This window comes from Labeo rohita, chromosome 3 (genome assembly GCF_022985175.1).
Source record: "Labeo rohita strain BAU-BD-2019 chromosome 3, IGBB_LRoh.1.0, whole genome shotgun sequence".
Taxonomy (NCBI): domain Eukaryota; kingdom Metazoa; phylum Chordata; class Actinopteri; order Cypriniformes; family Cyprinidae; genus Labeo; species Labeo rohita.
This window is the reverse complement of record NC_066871.1, coordinates 3,033,522-3,056,950: the sequence shown is the minus strand read 5'-3', so window position 1 is coordinate 3,056,950 and position 23,429 is coordinate 3,033,522. Positions and strand designations below refer to the sequence as shown.

General features: G+C 36.5%; 3 protein-coding genes across 4 annotated transcripts; all 3 read right to left on the bottom strand.

Annotated features, from left to right (window-relative positions):
- Window positions 1-83: 83 nt before the first annotated feature.
- LOC127162960 (uncharacterized) lies at window positions 84-5,291 on the bottom strand. Its single transcript, XM_051105911.1, has 8 exons — window positions 5,109-5,291; window positions 4,233-4,289; window positions 3,985-4,127; window positions 3,498-3,679; window positions 2,680-2,832; window positions 2,028-2,160; window positions 1,760-1,848; window positions 84-1,602 (listed from the first exon to the last, which is right to left on the bottom strand). Exons 3-8 carry the CDS (start codon window positions 4,000-4,002, stop codon window positions 1,506-1,508), a joined length of 672 nt encoding a protein of 223 aa, XP_050961868.1. The 5' UTR covers window positions 4,003-4,127; window positions 4,233-4,289; window positions 5,109-5,291; the 3' UTR covers window positions 84-1,505.
- A 5,893-nt stretch (window positions 5,292-11,184) lies between these two features.
- Window positions 11,185-16,418, bottom strand: LOC127162962 (serine/threonine-protein kinase/endoribonuclease ire-1-like). Its single transcript, XM_051105915.1, has 9 exons — window positions 16,196-16,418; window positions 14,913-14,952; window positions 14,460-14,711; window positions 13,632-14,226; window positions 13,354-13,511; window positions 12,873-13,058; window positions 12,381-12,513; window positions 12,089-12,177; window positions 11,185-11,848 (listed from the first exon to the last, which is right to left on the bottom strand). The coding sequence occupies exons 4-7, from the start codon at window positions 13,777-13,779 to the stop codon at window positions 12,505-12,507; spliced, it is 501 nt and encodes a 166-aa protein (XP_050961872.1). The 5' UTR covers window positions 13,780-14,226; window positions 14,460-14,711; window positions 14,913-14,952; window positions 16,196-16,418; the 3' UTR covers window positions 11,185-11,848; window positions 12,089-12,177; window positions 12,381-12,504.
- A 1,593-nt stretch (window positions 16,419-18,011) lies between these two features.
- LOC127160692 (probable serine/threonine-protein kinase irlF) lies at window positions 18,012-23,420 on the bottom strand. Of its 2 annotated transcripts, none has more exons than XM_051103347.1 (10): window positions 23,286-23,420; window positions 22,738-22,777; window positions 22,348-22,599; window positions 21,669-22,262; window positions 21,402-21,559; window positions 20,669-20,889; window positions 19,724-19,897; window positions 18,998-19,109; window positions 18,740-18,828; window positions 18,012-18,543 (listed from the first exon to the last, which is right to left on the bottom strand). In XM_051103347.1, the coding sequence occupies exons 2-10, from the start codon at window positions 22,748-22,750 to the stop codon at window positions 18,441-18,443; spliced, it is 1,716 nt and encodes a 571-aa protein (XP_050959304.1). In that variant the 5' UTR covers window positions 22,751-22,777; window positions 23,286-23,420; the 3' UTR covers window positions 18,012-18,440. The 2 variants fall into 2 exon arrangements, with proteins under 2 accessions (XP_050959304.1, XP_050959310.1); XM_051103353.1 differs by having other exon boundaries at window positions 18,431-18,543; window positions 18,690-18,828.
- Window positions 23,421-23,429: the final 9 nt, after the last annotated feature.

Genomic DNA, 23,429 nt, shown 5'->3' with positions numbered 1-23,429 from the left:
TCCTAAGACCTTTAGCGTTTAGCAAAGTTTCTCTATTCACGATGATGAAGCGCCACGCGTTATTGTCAAGAGGTACGACCCTGCTGAAAAAAAAAATCAGCCAGTCAGCTTAGGCTGGTTTTAGCTGTTTTTTTTGTTTTTTTTTTCAGCAAGGGAGGTTTATACTTTCTAGTGCACAACTATAAGTCCACACATTATGTGGTCATTCAATAGGCATCATGGTTTTTTATACTATACAAACTGTATTTTCTATCCCCTTACCCTAAACCTACCTCTCACGCAAACTTTCCACATTTTTGATTTTCAAAACACTTCATTCTGTATTGATTGTTTGCTGTCATCACTTACATTACTATTCACAAAATGGCAGTAAATTATTAATAATTTATTGATTCTACCTAATTTCTAACTATTCCCTAATATTATCGTTTGTTCCATTATCATGCCTATATTTTAGACTAAATATTTCTATATATGTTTTTTTTTTTATTTTGAGTACAAATAAATAGTAATGTGAAATCATTACAAAAAAGTTTGAATGGTTGATTCAAACAAAATGATATGTTATGCTAGTACTGAGTGTTGCAGATATATACCAGTTAAAATCTAGTGCTCACATGGAGTTTATTGTAAACCTCATATCCTAAATACCCTTATTAAAGAAGAATTATTAGTATTAGGAGAAGAGTATTAACTCTTCTGTAATTTCATGCAAAGCCATAAAAGAGAATAAGACAACACAATAAAACAATATTAGAAATGAAACTCTCGGAATACATACTGCTGTATGTAATTATATTTATTATGAAATTACAAAAAAGCAGAAAAGACAAGAAAGGCCGGTGCTGGCCAATTTGCTGCCCTAGGCAAGATCTTACTTGGTGCCCCTTGCTTCACAGCCCATTCCACCAATAATTTTCATTAAAAAAAAAAAAAGTCTTGAAAATTGCAGGCAGATTGGAAATAAACTTATATATATATATAAATCAATAAAATAATCAGGTGATCAGGTGACTGATGTATGTGAAAGTGCGGCTTTGCAGGGGAGATTGATCACGTGTCGAACCGGGGTGAGTCAGAGAGTAATAAAATAGTTTTGTTTTTGTTTTTTTTGGTGGCTGATCACTTTTTTTTTTATATTTTAAATTCATAGTATTGAAGTAGTATTGGTAATTTAAAAATTAATAAAATAAAATAACAACTTCACTCATTTTGGCGCCCCTAGGGATTGACGGCACCCCTAACATTTGCCTATTCTGCCTATGCCACGGGCCGGCCCTGAAGACAAGTGTCTGAGACTGGTTTAGGCCGATGTGAGCTCCAATATCACATGGTGGTCCAGTGGGGTCTCTAAAAGAGAATGAGAGTGGTGACACATGCTTTCCTGATGGGTCACGTGTGTCTCTTCACCCCTCCATGGACAAGCTAGAACCTAAAAATTCTAGTCCCCATGGTAGAGGCTCTCTCATCTCCTACTTACAATAAGGTGCTGATGTTCACTCATCTTAAGACCAGGTACAGTCCCAGCCCATGTCTATAGCCAATCTGTGTAAGCTGATAAAGAAATCTGGAAAACGGTCGAACATCTGTTCATCAAATCCTCTATGGGAAACAAAACACATTGGGAGAGAAAGTTGCAATACGTAAGAAATCTCTTTCTACATTCAAATTCAAAACTCAGCTTTTTTTCTGCCTGATTTCAATAATAAACATCATAGCTAGGTAAAAATAAGCCAACTTGAATTGAGGTTTTTCTTACCCATGTGTCAATTTGTTGCGGAAAACACGCAACAGGCCAATTAAGTCCTCCGGAAGGTCTTTGTTAATGTCTGGCCATTCATCTATAAGCTGCAAATAAAATGCAAGTAGTAAACAAGTACAAAATGATTGTGATCATAGGAATGTCATCAACCTCAGATGTTAGTTTAGATGTCATGACATACTTTTTATAGATATTCTATAAATAACAATTCAGCAAGGATAGCTATAATATTCTGTCAGTCATGTAGTTGGATATTTCTACCCACCTCTGATTTCCATTTATTAAATGTTTTGTCTTGCGTAAATGTCTTTGCAGAGTCACAAAGCTTAGATAAATTTTCTAAATTTTTGTTTTGGACTTCCTCTATCTCTCCTAGCATCGTAAGGATTGTAGTTTTCCTAAAGAAAATAGCAGACAAAGAGCACATCAAGCCAAACAACACAATATGAAGAGTTCAGATGCAAAACCAGCTAAAAGCCATCTCGGTCAAAAATGAGATAATGATACTGAGTGAATGCTTCTGACACATATTATACGTCCATCAAATACTTTTACTTCAAACTCGCAAAATTTCAGCCTCAGCCCAAACAGAAGTGCCAGTATTTACATAGAAACCTATACAAAGTAGCCAGAAAGATATGCTCATTTGAAAGAAAAATGTCAGATGGATTTAGCTGGTTTTGCATCTGAACTCTTCATATATACTTTTACAGCATTGGCAAAAAATAAACAACAGCTTCTTCTTCTTTCAGAAGAGCTGTTTTTTGAAAAGTCCGAATTTGAGAAACGCGTCTACTTGTGAGAAACAGTATCAAATTCAACTAAAGTTAAAATAACAAAAGTTTATATATTATGGCAGGAGCCAAGATTACCAAAGCCCCTTTGTCCCTACACATCAAACACTTTTTACAATTTACCTGCTCTTGTCTTTTTTATTACTGAAGGTCCTTTCTACGGCCTCTCTCGCTGTTAGGCCTTCTTCAGCTTTTCTAGTTTTGCAAACTTTTGAAATATCAATATAGTACTGGACTTCAGGTTGATCACCCAGCTTCCTAAGCACTTCCTCTTTTCTGAAGGCAAAGAGCAAGTAAATTTAGCAAAAGAACAAGCATACATTTTCCATAAATACAAATTAAGCCCAACATTCATCATACATGTATTTTTCTTTCAGATTAGGACACAAACACAAATTGTTTCATTGAAAGGGGTAGTTAGGGAACACCTGATAAAAAGGATAAATGTATACATTGTCTTTAAAGAAAAAATTAATACATTAACAAAACAAAGTTATAAATTTCCATTTAACTGCACAGCACGACATACAGTTATTGACACATATATACAGTGTATATATATATATATATATATATTGTAGCGTCGTGCAACTTCCCAGATGAAATAGGCAGGAGACGGAGATCCGGTTCAACAAACAGCCAACGGCCTTTTTTTATTTCCTGAACTTACAACCTAAAGCAAAGGGTATCAGGAGGCGTCCTAACTTCGCAAAACACAAGAAAACGCAGAGGGTTATTATTTTTATGTTTCTCCATGAGCTCTCTTCCAGCTCCCCCTTTTTCTCTTTCCTTCCACTCTGAATTGACCAACGCGCTCCTCCTTTTTTTCCGTGCACCTCGCCCCTCCCCTAAACTACCCCCCCAGACGCCTCCCCCCATAGCAGATGAGTGAACACATTTATAACGAGGAGCAACTGGCCTCAGCGCCACAATATATATACCTTTTTTTATTCCAGAAAAAAGGGTGTTTTAGGACCTCATCAATTACGGCATTGTTGACCATCCAGTTTATGAGATTCCGGGCTTCAATATCTTGCACATCATTTTCCATGTCACAATACTTTAAGACCTCAAACGGATGTTTCGCACCAGAGAGGATGTGGTACACCAACATACCAGCATCCTGCAATAAATGGAGCAGACTGTGACGAACATGCAAATCTCCATTTACAGTCATGCATTAGGCAGATGCATTTATTTAAAGTGACTTCAACTGAATTCAGTTAAACTAAACTGAATTGAATTAAACTGAACATTTGATCAGTTCTTGATGATGTGAAGACACTTCATTCCACATAGATGAAAGGCTATATGTTGAGATCACATGCCTAGCTGAATACAGATTTGTAGACTCCACGTAGAATAGTTTTTTTTGGGGTCGAAACAAAAAAGTTGAATTATGGTAATTATGTAGGAAATTTCACTAACCTTGATGTCTGATCTCATTGTGTATTTATTTTCTTTGCCCAGGTCCTCTGTTGCGTCCCAGTCTTGTGTACCAGCTCTATCTGTATTGTCTGTTGTTTCTCCCTCTAGTTTGATGCCAGTTAATCTAACGCGGTTTTCAGAGTCTGTTGGGAATAGATAATAGTTTGGAATTTACATATAAAAATATATATGTTATGATATTCTGAGTAATTATGTAAAAAGTAAGAATGAAAATAAATATTTAATACCGATTAGGACATTTCTAGAATTTATATCACCATGTATCACTCCAGCCCGGTGAAGAACTTGAAGGCAAAGAAGTATCTCCATCACTATTTCCTTTATATTAATCTGTGAGACTATTTGTGAGTCATGAAGGTTTCTGACGTATTCATCCAGATTGTAATCCCAAAGATTTACTGCCAGATAATCACACTTGTCATCCTCTTCTAAGCCGACATATTTGATGATCTTGCCCTCAAGCTTTGGATCTTGTAAACATCTTATTAGATATTTTAAATAGGCACTGTAGCTACTCTTATGAAAACAATAAATAGCTATCAAACTGCCGTCTTTCATGAACCCAATATAAACTGGTATTGGGCCTGAAGGATTAATATTATACTTCTCTTTTTTAGAAAAGTAGAAGTTTCCAATTTTTCTTTTAGACTTATCTTTAGAGAGCTCCAAAATGGCCTCTTTTGTTCGAGTATTTCTAAGCATTTCAATGTTTTTGTTAAAAAAATGATCAAAAAGACTATTTTTAAGTTTCTTTTTGCGCCTAAATTTATACCAGAACTTCAGTTTCATGTCTTCAGTGTGATCTTAAATAGTTGAATTCAATTCTTGCTAAAGCCTAAGATGGGTTGCTGGTCTTCGTATCACTCTAGTCAGACTTGTCTGAAAACCAGTTTAAACCAGCTATAAAACTTAGTGACGACACAGACTACCGTAATGCTATCAATACTGTCGACGTTAAAATTAAATCGACATTAAATCTAAATTATATATCACAAGAACTGATACCAATATACACAATAAAGTGCTGCTTACGTACTTTTGATTAAATATATATTTAATATATTAAGTAATGTACTCACCAGAAAGTTGTTACCGACACTTACCGTAACATGGACGATAGCCTTTCAACAAGAGTTTTAAATAAGAGCTGTTGAAGGTGTGGCTTGGGTCGATGGAGCTGAAAGGTAGGGACTGTACAGGAAATTGTATTATTTTTTGCTTTACTGAAGAGCGTTCTTTAAACTTCCTAAATGCTTCATCAGTATACTTGAGGTATCTTGATGTGTTAAAGAACAACAGGAAATGTGTAAAATGTGGTTGTGCAGCTAAGCATGGCTACATCCTGATTTCAAGGAAGATGCATTGCACTGAATGTTTAGAAAACATTGATACCCTAAAAGGAGACATTCTGTTAAGTATGCATTATGATTGGATGAGGTAGAAATAAATATAGGATATAAATACTGAGTCAGTGTGTTCCTCTTTGTCACACATTCTGCAGAACCTCTGTATGATTACTTGGCCTTTCTTGCAAGAAATAAACTACAACAAAGACTTTTTGTCTGCAGTTCATCAGTACATCTGATTTAGTCAGAGGTGATAAAAATCAACTCTCTTCCCACTGGCAAGAATGAAGAGGTCATCGGGACCTCTATAATGGCACAGGAAACTGGACGGCTCAGGCCAATCCTCGAGTTCAGGCATCTGTACCGCATGTTTATGAGATGGCAGTTCAAGATGTTGACTTTAAAACAGATCATAGCAGAAATATGCTCTAGATACGTTTTTTTTTCCATGGATCTGAAAGATGCTTACTTTCTCATCACAGACCGATCTTGAGATTGTCATTCAAAGGGTTGGCTTGTAAATACAAACTCTGATTTGGACTGTATCTGGCCCCACATACTTTTACGAAGTATGTGGACGTTGCTCTTTCTCCTGTGAGGCAGATGGGAATCCGCATTATGAATTGCCTCAACGATTGACTTGTAATTGGCTTGTAATATTGGGAATCATCCCGATCAGTGAATTATCTTCCTGGGGACAGTTATCGACTTGGCCCAGATGCGGGCACAGATTATGCAATAACGCTTCCTGATAATTCAGTGGCTACCAGCTCATTCAGATTCGGGACTTCACATTCCCTCAAGGTTTTCCAGAGGATGTTCAACCTCATGTCAGCCACCTCCTCTGTGATTCCTTTGGGGCTGCTTTACATACGGCCCCTCCAATTTTGGCCCAAAGCCTGTGTACCACCCCATGCTTGGTGCCTGGGATGTCTTTATCTCAGGGTAACCCATTGCAGCATCAGAGCTGTGGACCCTTGAAAAACCCCTTGCCTGTTTCAGACAGGTGTCCCATTGAGACTGACCTCAAAAAGGAAGGCAGTTACAAGAGATGTCTCCAACTCGGGTTGGGGAGCACTATACAAGGGCATACTGGCATTTATCTCCTGGTCCAACCTGGAGCAACACCTGCACATCAACTGCATCGAGATGATGACAGATTTTCTGGCTCTAAAAACCTTCCTGCTAGCTTTGAGAGGGCATCCTGGTCCACTCAGACATGACGGTCATAGCCTTTATAATTCACCAAGGTGGTGTCAGGCTACGCTTCCTTTACAGGATGGCAAGATGCCTCCTCCTGTGGGCACAATGCAACCTATTTTCACTGAGGGCAGTTCATGTGCTGGACAGACTGAACCAAGGAGCAGACATGCTGTCCAAGGGCAATATAGCTCCAGGAGAATGGAGAATACACACCCAAATGGTTCAAATGATTTGGTCTGTCTTTGGGAGAGCAGAGGTGAACCTCTTTGCCTCAGAAGACAACACCCACTGCCCAAATTATTTCTTGAAGGAGCAAGAGCCCTGGTGTACTAATGGTCCAGCACTTGCCTGCATGCCTTCCCCCCTTGCCATGCTTCCTCAGGTCATCAGACGGGTCAGGGAAGTCAGGTGCTCAGTCTTCCTGGTGGCCCCACTCAAGAGAAGTCAGATGTGGTTTGCTGAGTTAATTCAGCTGCTACCTGCAGCTCCTTGGACAACCACTTTGAGGACGAACCTCCTCTCTCAAATGAGTGGCATGATATGGCATCCCTGGCCTAAGCTGTGGAGCCTTCATGCTTGGCCCCTCGAAGAGTCAATGGTCAAGCCCTTTACAGCTTCCCACAAGACTTACTAACACCATTTTTGAGGCCAGAGCCCCATCTGTGAGATGCCTCTGTGCCCTTAAATGGTCAGTCTTTTCTGATTGGTGTGCAGCACAGAATAAGTACCTGTCCTCTTGTGACATGTCATCCATGTTAACCTTTCTGCAAGAGCTGTTGGATAAGGGGCACACTCCTTCCACACTCAAAGTGTCATGGCAGCCATCACCTGCATATCATGAAACTTGTGGCTGGCCATTCAGTTGGCAAAAACGACCTTGTAGTTAAGCTCCTGAGGAAAGCTCAGAGACTGGATCTGACTCATACAGTGCTGACTTGGGATTTATTCATACTCCCTTTGAGCCACTTCTTTTGGTGTTAGTGTTGGTCAAGCGAGTGGGCAGTTTACAAGCACTTTCAACAACACTCACTTGTTCACTTAAAGTCAGTTTATCATTGATTCACTGATGACGTTTTTCAGCCCTCCCCACAATAGTGGCACCAGAGGAATGGTCTCCTCCTGAGCAGGGTCCCAGTTCACTTTTAGTTTAGTTTAGTTTATTTGTTTCTAAAGCATATTTAAAAGCATAGAGTGTATGTAGAGCTGCTCTTTGTATGCTTCAGAGGCCACTCTAAAGGGCTGCCATGATGAGCTCAGCTTGTCAGAATGCTCTCTGTGGTGCACAGGTAGAAGTTTGACACAATGTCAGAGGAGATGCCAAAACTCCTTAGCCCCTGCAGAAAGTAGTCTTCCCATCTCACTATGGAAAGTTCCTCAGAGATGTGAACACTAGGGAACTTTTAGTTTTAAATCTCTCTACTTCCACCCCATTAATGTGAATGGGAACACGACCACCTCTCTGTGACTTTTTGTTGGCCACAATCATATCCTTGCCCTTGCTGACATTTGGTGAGAGATTGTTGTCAAGCATCATTTATCAAAGAAAATATGTGCAGGTAAAATTTCAATGATTCAGAATGTCCTGCAATTGGATCACTAGTTACTTTAAACTAATTCGGCTGAAATCAGAATGAGAGTAAGAAAAATGCTTGAAAGATTGCCTTAAGCTTGAAACACACTGCATGATTTTTGGCTGTCCCAGATGAAAGACTGGCATCGTGAAACAATCATGGCTCCTAATCTGTGGTTCTGTGTCTCATATTCAACACTTATTGTTCACCACTAGCGCATGCTGATGTTTTATTCTTCTAGTAACGTGCGTCATACACTCTAAAAAATAAAAAACACAATTTGTTGAGTCAGCTTAAAATAATTTGTTACCCTGCTGCCTTCAAATTTTAAGTTCAGTCAACTAAAATAAGTTTATTCAACTTAAAATGTTAAGTTGTACTAAGTAACAACTTAGATATTTGTGTTTGCTAAACTTAACAGATGGGTAAGTAACCCAGCTGCCTTAAAATTTTAAGTTGATAAGTTGATTCAACTCAAATATCTAAGTTGTAACTTAGTATAAATTAACATTTCAAGTTGAATAAACTTTTTTTTGAGTTGACTGAATTTAAAATTTTAAGGCAGCCAGGTTACAAATTATTTTAAGTTGACTCAACAAATTGTTTTTTACAGTGTAGTCTACAAGTAAATAGGTATCATCATCGTACAAGAGTCTGTTTTACTATAGAGAGATGAGAGGGTTTTTATTACTTACTATTAGATAAAGCGTAACGGCACTTTCACATTACAGCCTTGATGTCACTGAATTTCAGTCAGAGTTGTACAACACTCAGTGACTGTTTACGGATACCAAAGGAATCAATGAGAAGTGCTGTAAGCTAAATCCCACCTGTCTCAAAAAAAAAAAAAAAAAAAAAAAAAAAAAAAAAAATCAATGAAAACAGCATTTTTTTCATGGTAAACTAGTTTAATCCAAAAGTATTGTTTAGTGTAAAACATGTTGAAGATAGGCGGTTGATTCATTACATGATGATGAGCCGTTTCCTCTAAAAAGCTGTTTATTCAGCATAGTGAAGACTTCTCCACAGAAATCCATAAAAATGGCCTCTTATTCTGCCCTCATAAAAGAGTTCCCCTTCTTTATAGGTGCGTTTACGCCATATTGGAATTCCCGTAATTACGAGATTCCAACTTGTAAAAAGCATTCACATTCTCGTAGAAGTCGTAATTGCAACTTGTGAACTGGGAGTCTTCTGAGAGCAACAACTTGAACCACATGACCACTGTACCATCTGACCAATGTAGGCTCTGTTTAGAGATGAATAGTGTTGCTATAGAAAAAAATGAAAAGAAAATACTGAACATAAGATGGACATAAAGTACTTTATGTTTACTAAACATTTTAATACTTACAGACAAAGCTCCTATAAGCGATTGAAAAAAATCAAGTGATCGTGTCAGCGCCTCTAACTCACCAAACGCAACCTGTTCATTGTCATGAAAAAATACAGTCAGCCAAACATATTGAAAAACCATTACTTCCCCTCACTCCACAACAAATCCTTTAAATTTAATGGTAGAACAGAACTGAGAACAAAACAAGAATGAAAATATAATCTAAGCCAAAACGAATTAATGTAAAATTCTGTACTTTTTGTACAAAATGAATACATTTTAACTGGCAATGTACTAAAAGAACATCAAATTAAGATATGTATACTTGAAAGATAACTCGTCTTTTTTTTTCACCATACATAAAATAATTTTAGATACTGTTAGATACAATTTAATAATATGAAGATGAATATTTGGAACTACAGAGAAATGGTGCTTTAACTTAAGCAACAGCACGAACACGGACGCTGCCTATAGTTTTTTTTTTAACAGGATCCTGTGTACCCAGCCTCAACCATTGATCAGAAGTACTGTAAAAGTGGGAACTCTTTGAACCACCAGTGGCAGTTTCCACACGATGGAAAAAAAGAGCATAGAATGTTAGGGATACTGACATTACCCTGTTGTATTCAGTGTATTACACACTAGGGATGGACATTTTTGTGTGTGTGTGTGTGTGTGTGTGTGTGTGTGTGTGTTTTTATTTTATTTTATTTAAAGGGGTCATCGGATGCCCATTTTCCACAAGTTGATATGAGTTTTTAGGGTCTTAATGAAAAGTCTATAATATACTAATTTCTTAATTCTGTCATCCTGGTATCATGGACTTGCTCTATTGTTTCATACAAACGCAGCTGCTGCCATTTTTTTTTTTTTTTTTTTGTACATTATAATGGATTATAAGATAACTAACAAACTAGTACTACTACTTAATTATTTATGTGGTGTAAGAAAACTGGTATGACTGCACTGTATCCCTAAAATGTCTAGTTTGAACTTGCCGTTTGCTAGCAACTGATTTCTTCATGGAAGCTTTGCGTTCAAATATTTCAACTCAGATCAGTGTTTTGTGTCTAATAATTTTGACACGAAACATCTAAATCTATCAAGCAGCTGTGTAATAAGTAAGATAATGTACATTCAGCCAGTTGTTATCGCAAAATAAAGATGTATATTATCCCTTATTATAATCTTAAAATGATTAACAGTTGAAAATATTAGAAATTTAGAAAAGTAATCAAAAAGTAATTAAAAGTAATGTTACATTACTCTAATAAAGTAATTGAAAAGTTACACTACTTATTACATTTTCAATCAAGTAACTTGTAATCTGTAACCTCTTACATTTCCAAAGTAACCTTCCCAACACTACTGAGTAGGCTACCCTAGTACTCGTGCACATCCCTATTAAACAGGCACACACAGTATCAAGGTATGATGTATGTGCTGCATTGATGTATACTGTAAAAGCAATAAACGTTTTAATCATATATCTCGTTGTCTTGTTACTTCTGGGGTCTTTTCCCCCCAAAATTATTTCATGAACAATCCTATTAAAGAAAATGTATAGTACGATAAATATGAGGATGCTGATCTGGAAGAAATGTGGACCTATTCCCCATTAAAGAACCTGTTTTCAGTGGTTCTTTGAAGAACTTTTAAAAAGGTTTTTTTGTCATAAAAAATGTGTTTTATGGCACCAAGTAAAACCCCGGTTCTTTAAAGAACCTTTCACAAAATAGTTCTTCAGGGAACCAAAAATGGTTCCTCCAAAGCATCGCCGCGAAACCCCCTTTTTGGTTCATTCTGGCACCTTATTTTTAAGAGTGTAGCGTAATGTGATTATTAAAATTTAAAAAGGCCATCTGATTTCATTGAATAAATTTGAGTGCTGCATGTTTCAAAGTCAGGTGCTGCACTGCTTTGTGTACTGCCATTACTGGGGAAACCATTATATATATGGGAAAAAAGCGCTCATCCCCTCTCTACTCCATAGAACACAAAGAGGTCTGAGACACCATTACTGCTAAAGTGGACCAAAAAAGGAACTGAGTCCTCTTTCAGGAACAGCAACAGTGTGAACAGTCCTGAGTCCTTTTTCACTTGGTCCACCTCTTTGTCCACTTAAAGGGGTCTGGGTTCGGTTCTTTTAAAGAGCAGGAGAGAAGTGTGAAAATGAGAGTGGTGACACATGCTTCCCTGATGGGTCACATGTGTCTCTTCACCCCTCCATGGACAAACTAGAGCCTAAAAATTCTTGTCCATGGTGCTGATGTTCTCCTTGCTTATCTTAAGACCAGGTACACTTCCAGCCCATGTCTATAGCCAGTCTGTGTAAGCTGATGAAGAAATCTGGAAAACGGTCGAACATCTCTTCATGAAATCCCCTATTGGATACAAAATACATACTTATTGGGAGAGAAAGTTGCAATATGTAAGAAATCTCTTACTACATTTAAAATCAAAACTCAACTTTTTTCATCCTGATTTCAATAATTTGTAGCTTCAAATAAACATCATAGCTTGGTTAAAATAAACCAACTTGAAATGAGGAAAATTAAAAAAGAATAATAGAGAGATAACTGAGATCTTTGATCTTAATTAATTATTAATTAATTATGTCTTACCCATGTGTCAGTTTGTTGCGGAAAACACGCAGCAGGCCAAGTAAGTCCTCCGGAAGGTCTTTGTTAATGTCGGACCATTCATCTATAAGCTGCAAATACAATGCAAGTAGTAAACAATTACAAAATGATTGTGATCACAGGAATGTCATCAACCTCAGATGTTAATTTAGATGTCATGACATACTTTTTATAGATATTTTATAAATAACAATTACAAGGAAAATAACAATAACAAGTAAAAATCTATAATATTATATAGTATAAAGTCACGTAATTGGATATTTCTACCCACCTCTGATTTCCATTTATTAAATGTTTTGCCTTCCGTAAATTTCTTTGCAGAGTCGCAAAGCTTAGAAAGATTTTCTAAATTTCTGTTTTGGACTTCCTCTATCTCTCCTAGCATCCTAAGCATTTTAGTTTTCCTAAAGGAAATAGCAGACAAAGAGCACATTAAGAGACATCAAGCCAGATGACACAATATATGCTTTTACAGCACCATTTTCTTTCAGAAGAGTTGTTTTTTTAAATAGTATGAATTTGAGAAACGTGTCTACTTATGAGAAACAGTTTCAAATGAAAATAAGGATTAGGACACAAGCACAAATAAAATAAACTTAGGGGTTAGTTACGGAACATCTGATTAAAGGAAAGAAGTGTACATAATCTTTAAAGAAAAAAGTACATTAACCATAGCTATGAATTTTCATTTAACTGCACATAACAACATACAGTTATTAGGCATAAAACACGTTTGATTCCAGAAATAAGGGTGTCGTAGGACCTCATCAATGGTCAGTCTCTCTGCTGGTTCTTTGTTGATCATCCACTCTATGAGATCCTTTGCTACTATATCTTGTAAATCTTCAAGTGAGTGCTGCCCTTTCTTGATGTTCTCCTCACGATCCTTCACGTCCCCAAAAGGATGTTTCCCGTCAGAGAGGATGTAGTACACCAACATCCCAGCAACCTGTAATAAACAGAGCAGACTGTGAAACACATACTGACCGCAGGACAGAGAGAAATAAACAAGCTGATAAAGAAAGCTGAACTTTGTGACTAGTCTGACAATTTTTTCAGTAATATTAAATTAATGAATAACATTTTCTGTCTGTTCATTTGAAGTGATTAAAAAAATACTATTAAAATTGTTGTTATTGATGTAAGATTTTCGGATTAAAACAACTTAAAATATTAGCGTTTGAAAATTTTTTACTGCCCCGCGATAGATGATCTTAGCAGCTAATGCATGATATTTCACAAACCTGGATGTCTGAGCTCTTCTTGTAACCCGCATCTTGATTCAGGATCTCTGTTGCTTCCCAGCCAAGTGTACCAGCTCTAGCAGTATGCACTGTGCTTCTGCCCTCCTCCAGCTTGCGACTTAAGCCAAAGTCGGCCAGCCTGGCATTTTTTCCTGAATCTGTTGGGAGTATGTTACAGAGTTTTTAAAACATCTGTGATGTTGAATAAATACAAAGTCAATCATTATGCTTATGAAATAAAAAAGAAATAGTTCATAAACCTATTTTTAATAGGCTACCTATCAAGACATTTCCAGGCTTTATGTCACGATGTATCACTCCAGCACGGTGAAGAACTTGAAGGCCAAGAAGAATCTCCTTCACTATTCTCCTCAAAGCTTTTTCTTTGTGCTCTTCCTGACGAAGATTTTCCATGTAATCCTCCATATCATATTCACAAAGCTGTAGTGCAAGATAATAAAAGTCTTCATCCTCTGCTAAGTCCACGTACCTGACAATGTTCTTACTCTCGAGATTTAAATCTCGTAGATGCTTTAGTTCATTTTCAAAGTCTTTGCTTTTCCGATGGTCCTTGATTATTCGTTTAATGGCCACCTCAGTGCCATCTTCCTTCAGGCCAAGATATACTGTGCCACTTCCTCCAGAGCCAATAATGCATTTACTACTTCTGGAAAAGTAGAGGTTCCCGACCTTTTTTTCTGCGGGAATCTTTCCAGAGCACCTCTATTTCACTTCTGTACTTTATTGAGGATGGGTTCCACCTGATGATATTGTTCTCAGGTCTGTGTGTCTTAGCTTGATACTTTTCTACTTCTGCTCTTTGACTGTGAGACTCAGTTACCTGTTTTTCATGGCCTGCCTGTGAGGATGACCCTGCAAAATCCATTTATTAAAAAGTTTTATTGAAAACCTCATTTCAACCAGCTCAGGGCCCTGGTTTTAATAATGTCTACACCTACAACAACCCTAATCCTTCCCCTTAATGCAAATACAGTAATTAATGTTGTTTAGCGTGACAAAAATATTTTTACGCATTATTGATGTGCGCATGCCCAGTAGCTGCAGCTGTATCCCATATAGCCTTCATTTTTCCACTATTGCCTTACCTTCCAGGTGTTGGGTTAAATAAGGCTCATATTCTTTCAGTGCTTTGTACAGAGCGGATTTTACTTCAGGTCCTCCAGCTTTCACAGAGTACAAGAGCTCTCTCATTTTGGCTTGTGGAGTAGGTGCATTTGTGATCTTCGAATACACTTCTCTGGTAAGCACTCTGTTTTGATACAGCTTATCAGTGATGGGCATCACAGATGTAACTCTCTGAATGAGATTTGCATAATACGTATCCACAAACTCAGCATCTGTGTAAATATCAAACATCAAACAGTCAAAAAAAAAAATAAATAAAAATTTCAAAATTTTCTTATCTTCAAGTACATGGTAACAAACCATCAAATCAACATAATCAAAGTAAGCCAGGAAACACTGGGTCAAGTGAATTTAATCTGTGCCATTATTTTTCAAATGTTGTGCATTTAAGTTAAAGTAAGTATAAAACTTACGGCGATGATCCATTGTTTTTCTTCAGTTTCTGTAAAATTGCTATGAAGACAAAAAAAGAAAAACAACAATATTAAAATACTGCTTTATATAAAAAAATATATATATAAATTCTTAATAATTTAAATTAAACAAATGCCTGTAAAGTCATTGTCAAAGTAGATTTAAACTGAAAGGTTAAACTAATGAACTACAATAACAACAAGGGCACTTATTATTAAGCATCAAGCATTTTTTTTTTTTTTTTTTTTTTTTGTGTATGTTTAATAATTGTTTTGCTTCCAGTATAAGCTGTTTAATAGCAGGTTACGTTGTGACAACCTACCCTGTATACTGTGATGATATGCTCCTCTATAATGTTGTCACAAAAGTCATCGCAGCTAAACTTTTTTTCTATGATCTACATATTCAAATGAAACAGCTACACGGGAAAATATTCACTAGAATAGAGTGTGGCACACACACACACACACACACACACTTGTACATACACCAGTTCTACGAGGACGTGAATGCTTTTTACAAGCAGTGTTGCCAGATCGGGTTGACGATTTCCAGCCCAAAAGCTCACCAAAACCCGCCCACTTCAACAAAAACCAGCCCAAAATTTTTACTACCAAAATAATGTGATGGAATTTTATTGCCATGTCAATCAAGGTTGATAAGGACCATTTTTATCTCCTTAAAGGAATATGGATCAAAACAGGGCAAATGCATTAAAGGGAGTCAGAAAATATGCTTAAAATGCCCAGAAATATTTTAATAATAATAACAACAACAATTAACAACAATAATGTGCTTGTCTTGTGCTTTATCTTCAGACAGAACTTGAGCACGTATTTCATAAAGTACACATTTTAGAACATTGCACAGTTAAAACTGTTGAAGTCCAGCTGCTGTCGATGCCAAGTATACCAGAGTAGTCTGGACTGTTTAAAAGATGTTCTGATTGCAGGACAGCATCGTATAGTCCCCATATTCAGTTTTGATTTTTATTAAATCATTCAACTGTTCTCTTATTTCAGTTACAATTATACTTAGAAATCTTATATTCATCTCTCACTACGTGTAATCCACGTTGTGAGATTTAAGTCACTCTAAAACTTTTTTGAGGGGGGGGTTGGGTTCTGTGCACGGCCCTGGTTTATTGTCATGATGGTGAACATATTTAGAAAGGTTTGCAACCCTGATTTTAGGCAGTCAAGTAACCATAAAAATAAAACTGTGAATAAATAAAAACAAATTCTGCATTGTTCATCTCAATGTTCAGCGGCAGCAGTAACACCTGAACAGAGCTCTGTATAGCCGGGCCGAGTCCTTCAGATCCACGCAGATGTACACTTCATTTTCCTGGAATTCGGAGGCCGCGTTTGAAGTCACTTTCGAATTGCGGCAGCCTTCGTCGGGCCGCGGTGACGCATTCGGCCTTGGAATGCACACGGAAGGTGCATCCTGAATTGGGACAGCTTACGTCGTGAAGCTGGGACGCAATCGCACTTTAAATACGCACTTCGGGGTCCGCGCACTCCACTTTGGGACACAGCTTGGGGCTCACAGATCTCAGAAAAACTACCAGCCAAATTTAAGACCCGCCCAAAAGTTTTTCCCCTTTCCTGTCACAGTTGACAGCTCGGGGATTTTCAAAAGGGTCTTAAAAACGTACTGATTTTGGTTATTCTATGTTTATGTTAATTTTTTTCTAGACTTTCTGTGTGTAGCATGTGCATATTTAATGTTTCAGTTTGTATTTTATTTTTCTTCATTTACTTACTTTTTAGTGACAGCGTACGTTATTCGTTATAAAATTATTTGTTGTCCATTTAGTTTCCGAATGCTTTTGACTTGCTTTTGCGTAATATGCCATGTAACTGGCCTTTTTTGTTCTGGTTTCGGAGTTTTAAGTAGGCCTGGCGATATGAGTGACAAGCAGACAGTCAAGTTGTGACATCAGAAACGCAGTGGAATTGAATAAAACCCCCACAAATTCTTGAGACAGAAGATGAACCTCTTTTAACTTTATGTGGCTTTCTCCGCGCTGAGCTACTATTTGTCAAATATTTTGAATGAAAACGCAGCAGCGGCGCATCTCGTGGTTTCAACTTGATAACATCTAACATCATAAATATTTTTATTCACAATCTCTTTAACGCAGGCAGGCACAGCACTCATTTTAATGTGTTCATGTGATCTGAATTAAATACAATCTGTATGACCGGCACTTCGGCTTTTTGTATTAAGTTATGCATAAATACATGATTCTGTTTTGTTCATAATTCCTTTTTGCAATCCACGAAATTATATTTGCTTTATGTAGTCGTTATTTCTCATTGCATTGAATAAACAATTTAATGCGGTGCATTATTTCGCTCATTGCACCCTCCTGTAGTTCAGGGGAAAGGCCAACATTTTTCCTTAACACTAATATGCATAGAAAATATAAGTAAAGATATATTTGTTTAAATGTTATTTTGTTTAACTGTTAAAACTAAAATAATGTTTGTGGTTAAAATTAAACCTTTAATTTCCATAATTACCAGTACGGAATGAAACAATATATTGTGAGATATTTTTAGCTATTGGCCAGCCCTAGGTATAAATTGATCTGAGAAGTGATGTTGCATCACTCGTACTAAGATGGAGTCAGCATTAAAGACAGTCAAGGCAGTTGCCAAGAGTATACTGACATCAGGCATTCAAAATTTGATCATTTAGATTATTTGTGATTTAAACAAATTCAAATGAAAATAAGGTAAAACCGAGAAAATAAAAAGAAAGGCAAGCAGTCACCTTACATTCTTGACATATTCCACTGGTTCCTGACATATCTGAATGCCACACCTTAGTCCAGTCATTGAAGAGCTCAGATTGTTATCAGGCCAGAATGAGAGAGCTCTTATACACTGTGAGGGCTGGAGGACCTCTGTACTGGTTCTGTTGAGCTTTAGTAGTAGTTTTCTTGGATATTCTCTGAGAATTGATTTCTTTATCGCATTTCATTCTCAATATTATCAAATCTCTCTTCAAATAGTTCCCAAAGTTCGGTTATTCCAAATAACTTCCAAACAAGTTTATAAATAAAACTCATTGACTTCTCTCACCAGCCATATGAATATATTGCACTTTAATGGAAACAGACAATATCTTTACATCCCTGATTTGATAAATCTTGATTTCATAATAATTTACTCATAATCATGTGTTTTGAGTAGTGGTCGATTACAGTGAAATCATAAAACAAAAGTCAAACAAATGTGTTTTTGTTGCTAATATACACCCACTGACTCTCTGCAGCAGTTTTAGTCTATTAAAACAAACTTTTGTAATAAAATAAAATAAAATATATATTTTTTAGCTTTAATCTGTAAATTTATCTACTTAACTACAAAAGTTTAATAAATGTAGGAATTAAGTTGAGAAAAGTGTTTAAATCTGTCAACAAGAATGTCTGCTCCATCTAAAATAATACGTTTTATGTCTACTAAACAGTAAACACTCATGCCGTGTTGTGATGTAATGTGCTCTCAGCATCTTCAGTATTTCCAGTTCAAGACTTTAGCCACTCTGTGTAAACTGATGAAAAAATCCGGGAAGAGGTCAAAAATCTTCTTCTCTTCAAATTCATTCCTGACATTTCTGTTAGAAACAAAAGAGACAGTGAATTCATCGCAAGATATCAAAATATAAGCATTACAGTCACAAAAATAAATGCATCAACACTTGACTACCTACATTTCCTTATCAATGAAAGCAAACTGAAATGAGTAAAAGGGTCAAATTACAGAAATGAAGATGCGACTGAGATCTGAATGAACGTTTTTGTCTCACTCACGCATGCACCAGTTTGTTGCGCAAAACCCGCAGCAGCCCAAGAACATCTTCAGGAAGCTTTTTGTTAATATCTGGCCATATTTTTAAAAGCTGCAAATAAAAAAAATACAGTGTTTATGGCATTTGGCTAGCACAGAACATCTAGTGTGCTACATAGCTACCAGTCCGAACACATTCCTAAATAAACCAAGATAATGTACAAAGCACGCAGAGGAAGGCTCCTGTTGTATGTTTATGTGAGTCCTGCACATTTACTAACCTCTGATTTCCAATTAGAAAAATGTTTTCCCTCTGTGATCTCCTCCGCTGTCTTGAAGAGCTTCCAAAGGTTCTTTAAATCCACACCCACTATAGTAAGGATGTCATTTCTCCTAAAGGACAAAAAATAAGCAGCCTTGCACATGATCCACACTTCATGTAAACTCTCATGTAATATAACATTAATTTATTGATATATGCACAATAAAGGCGCCCTAGTGTGCAGAGGAGAAGAATTGATGAATAAAGTCATTATTTTTGTTTTCTTTGTGTATAAAAACTATTTTTGTAGCTTCATATAATTACAGTTGAACCACTCATGTCACATGGACTATTTTAATGATGTCCCTACTACCTTTCTGTTCCTTCACCTGCTGTCTATGCAGGATCAGAAAATAAAAAATTTCATCTAAAATATCGTAATTTGTGTTCCTTAGGTGAATGAAGGTCTCACGGGTTTGGAACAACATGAGGGTGAGTAATTAATGACAGAATTTTCATTTTTGGATGAACTATCCCTTTAAGCAGCAAATCAGCATATTAGACTGATTTCTGTAGGATCATGTGACACTGAAGACTGGAGTAATGATGCTAAAAACTCAGCTTTTTAAAATATATATTTAAATAGAAACATTTTGTATTAAATTATAATAATATTTCACAATATTTTTAATGTGTTTGATCAAATGAATGCAGCCTTAATGAGCAAAAGAGACTTAAAACTTACTTCTTTTCATTCTCGATTTTCAGTTCACTGAAGGCCTCATTAATGTTCAGTGCTACTGTTGGGTCTGTTTCCTCAGTGTTCCCTTTCTCTATGTAGAGTTTGTGAAGTTTTGCTAAAATCTCATAGTTCTGGATTTCAGGCCTGTCGCCCAGCTTCCTCAGGACTGCATCTTTACTGAAGAACAGAAAAAACATGCAGGCATTGAGCAGGTCAGTTCAGCAACAGAACAAGGGTGTACATCCAGGACATGCATGTCAAACACAACATACAATACACTATATGCATGTTTCTATGAAGTACTATCTATGATAGTTCACTGAAAAATAAAATTCTGTCATCATTTATTCACCCTCATGTTATTCCAAATCATTATGACTTTCTTTCTTTCTTTCACAGAATATGAAAACAATGAATATTCTTGGCCACACTTGTCAATACACTGAAACTAAATGAAGGCTGTCCAGCTCCAAAATGACAAAATGGCATCATCAAAATGGTTCTTATGACTGAACGCCATGAGGGTGAGTAAATAATGACAGAACTATTTCTTTATGATTCTCAGACTCACAGCTCAAGATAGATGCCAGCCTAAAGAGTCCAAAATCTAAAAACAAGATCCTGGCAGTGACTCAGAGGAGAGTCAAGAGTAATTTTGTCAGAGTATCAGGAAAGAACAGCATCTGAAGAACTGGAAACAAACAGAAGAAACTATTTCAAGCAAGCAAGATATGAAGAAATTATGAATTTGTAGTGGAGAACCATGCATGAGATCTGATAGAAGTAGGCGTAGAACTGTGAAATATATCTAGATAGAAGTAGAACTGTGAAATATATCTTTAGATGTAATAAATATATATATATATATATATATATATATATATATATATATACATACACAAGATTAACTCGCTTTTAGTTCAAAAAAATAATAATTTTGTTATTTACCTGTCATCATCCCAGAAATAAGGGTGTCGTAGGACCTCATCAATGGTCAGTCTCTCTGCTGGTTCCTTGTTGATCATCCACTCTATGAGATCCTTTGCTACTATATCTTGTAAATCTTCAAGTGAGTGCTGCCCTTTTTTGATGTTCTCTTCACGATCCTTTATGTCCCCAAAAGGATGTTTCCCGTCAGAGAGGATGTAGTACATCAACATCCCAGCAACCTGAAATAAACAGAGCAGACTGTGAAACACATGCTAACCATAGGACAGAAATAAATAAACAAGCTGATAAAGAAATCTGAACTTTGTGGCCACAATCACATGCCATTTTATCAGTAATATTTAATATAGAAATTGTATTTTCTGTCTGTTGATTTGAAGGAATAATTCTGTCGTTATTTATCTTCATACACTTTCTTTTATTAGAAACACAAAATATGATTTTTTTGAAAAATATTCTGGTCACTCTTTTACAAATATTAAAAGTGAATGGGGCCGTCAAGCTCCAAAAAGACAATCAAACGATATATGAAGGTATAATATAAGTGTTTCATTAAATTTGTATTATATTTCAGAAATTTTCAGAAACAAAAACAATAAAAACATGCATATTAAAATCATTGTTATTGATTTAAGATTTTCAGATAGTAGCAACTTAAAATTTTAGAGTTAGATAAATTCATCTTTCCTACAGCTATACGATCTCTGTAGTCGGTTTAAGGTATTTCACAGACCTGGATGTCTGAGCTCTTCTTGTAACCTGTATCTTGATTCAGGATCTCCGTTGCTTCCCAGCCAAGTGTACCAGCTCTAGCAGTATGCACTGTGCTTCTGCCCTCCTCCAGTTTGCGACTTAAGCCGAAGTCGGCCAGCCTTGCGTTTTTTCCTGAATCTGTTGAGAGTATGTTTTTAAGTCACCTGTGATCTTGACTAAATACAAAATCTATGCATTCTTGTAAAGCCACAAAGCAAAGTAAGTAAGTAAAAGCTATTTTTAATACCTATCAAAACATTTCCAGGCTTTATGTCGCGATGTATCACTTCAGCCTGGTGAAGAACTTGAAGGCCAAGAAGAATCTCCTTCACTATTCTCCTCAAAGCTTTGTCTTTTTGCTCTTCCTGACGAAGATTTTCCATGTAATCCTCCATATCATATTCACAAAGCTGTAATGCAAGATAATAAAAGTCTTCATCCTCTGCTAAGTCCACGTACCTGACAATGTTCTTACTCTCCAGATTTAAATCTCTTAGATGCTTCAGTTCATTTTCAAAGTCTTTGCTTTTCTGTTGGTCCTTGGTTATTCGTTTAATGGCCACCTCAGTGCCATCTTCCTTCAGGCCAAGATATACTGTGCCACTTCCTCCAGAGCCAATAATGTATTTATTACTTCTGGAAAAGTAGAGGTTCCCGACTTTCTTCCTGCAGGAATCTTTCCGGAGCTCCTCTATTTCACTTCTGTACTTTATTGAGGATGGGTTCCACCTGATGATATTGTTCTCAGGTCTGTGTGTCTTAACTTCCTCCTTTTCCGTTTCTACTTTTTGATGGTGAGACTCAGTTACCTGTTTTTCATGGTCTGTCTGTGAGGATGACCCTGCAACATCCATATAAGATAAAAGCTGAAAATACATAAGGCTTATGTATATTGCTTTCTTCATTTTTTTCCAATCTAGCCTTACCTTCAAGTTCTTGAATGACCTCAGGTTGAACGTCTCGCAGTACTTTGTAAAAAGCTGATTTTAATGCAGGCCCTCCAGATTTCACAGCGTTTAAGAGCTCTCTTATTTGGGACTTTTTAGATATTGCCTTTGTGATCTTCGAATACACTTCCCAGGTAAGATTTCTGCTTTCATACATCTTATCAGTGATGGGCATCACAGATGTAACTCTCTGAATGAGAGCATCATAGTGTGTGTCCACAAACTCAGCATCTGAGTAAAAATGAAATATCTATCAATTAGAAAAGAGTGTCCAATTTTTTTTCACCTTCAGTACACACATTAGGTCAAGTGAATTTAATCTGTACCAATATTATTTCAAATGTGCACTTAAGTGAATACAAAACTTACGCCGATGTTCCATTGTTTTTCTTCAGTTCCTGTGAAATTGCTAAGAAGAAAAAAGGAAAACAACAATATTAACATGATGCTTTATATTAATTAGTGTATATTCTTAATCATTTAAATGAAACAAATGCCTGCAAAGTCATAGTCAAAGTCCATTTCAACTGCTTAACTTTGATAACAAGGGCACTTCTAAGTATAAGTCTGGGGCAACTTGTCACATAAATTGTAATTACTGTCAGCTAAATAGTGTGATATTTTTAATATTTTGTTTAATAGCAAGTTTCATTGTGACGACGTACCCGATAAAATATTTATTGGAATAAACCGTGACATACACCTACCATATATACTATCTGTACTCTACTACACTATACTTAACTACACTAAGCTAAGCTATGCTTAAACTATACTATACTATGCTATACTACTTGAAATCGAAAGGAAATTACTTTGCAAAACTGACCAACAGCGCAGTCAGGCAGGCAAACTGATCATCTAGAAGCTAAACACTCGCATTTGCTGTCATGTACATACAGATGTGTGCTTCATACCTGTAGCTTGCTAATAATCACGGATTCATTCGTGCAGAAATCAGGACTTCAGACAGGCGGAATATACAGACTGATAGATGCGATGAGGGCGGAAGAGGAAAACCATACAACCAATCATCGATAGCATGCAACAACACGAGATCT

What these genes read in the sequence shown, in the direction of transcription:
- LOC127162960 (XM_051105911.1), bottom strand. An exon ending in AATAAAAAAGACAAGAGCAG is followed by an intron (nt 2,161 to 2,679) that starts GTAAATTGTAAA and finishes TATTTTCTTTAG; the next exon opens with GAAAACTACAATCCTTACGA. An exon ending in TTAATAAATGGAAATCAGAG is followed by an intron (nt 1,849 to 2,027) that starts GTGGGTAGAAAT and finishes TTTTATTTGCAG; the next exon opens with CTTATAGATGAATGGCCAGA.
- LOC127162962 (XM_051105915.1), bottom strand. Translation starts at nt 13,779, where the DNA reads ATGGAGGATTACATGGAAAATCTTCGTCAGGAAGAGCACAAAGAAAAA. An exon ending in GCCTGGAAATGTCTTGATAG is followed by an intron (nt 13,512 to 13,631) that starts GTAGCCTATTAA and finishes TACTCCCAACAG; the next exon opens with ATTCAGGAAAAAATGCCAGG. An exon ending in AGAAGAGCTCAGACATCCAG is followed by an intron (nt 13,059 to 13,353) that starts GTTTGTGAAATA and finishes TGTTTATTACAG; the next exon opens with GTTGCTGGGATGTTGGTGTA.
- LOC127160692 (XM_051103347.1), bottom strand. An exon ending in GCCTGGAAATGTTTTGATAG is followed by an intron (nt 21,560 to 21,668) that starts GTATTAAAAATA and finishes TACTCTCAACAG; the next exon opens with ATTCAGGAAAAAACGCAAGG. An exon ending in TATTTCTGGGATGATGACAG is followed by an intron (nt 19,898 to 20,668) that starts GTAAATAACAAA and finishes TCTGTTCTTCAG; the next exon opens with TAAAGATGCAGTCCTGAGGA.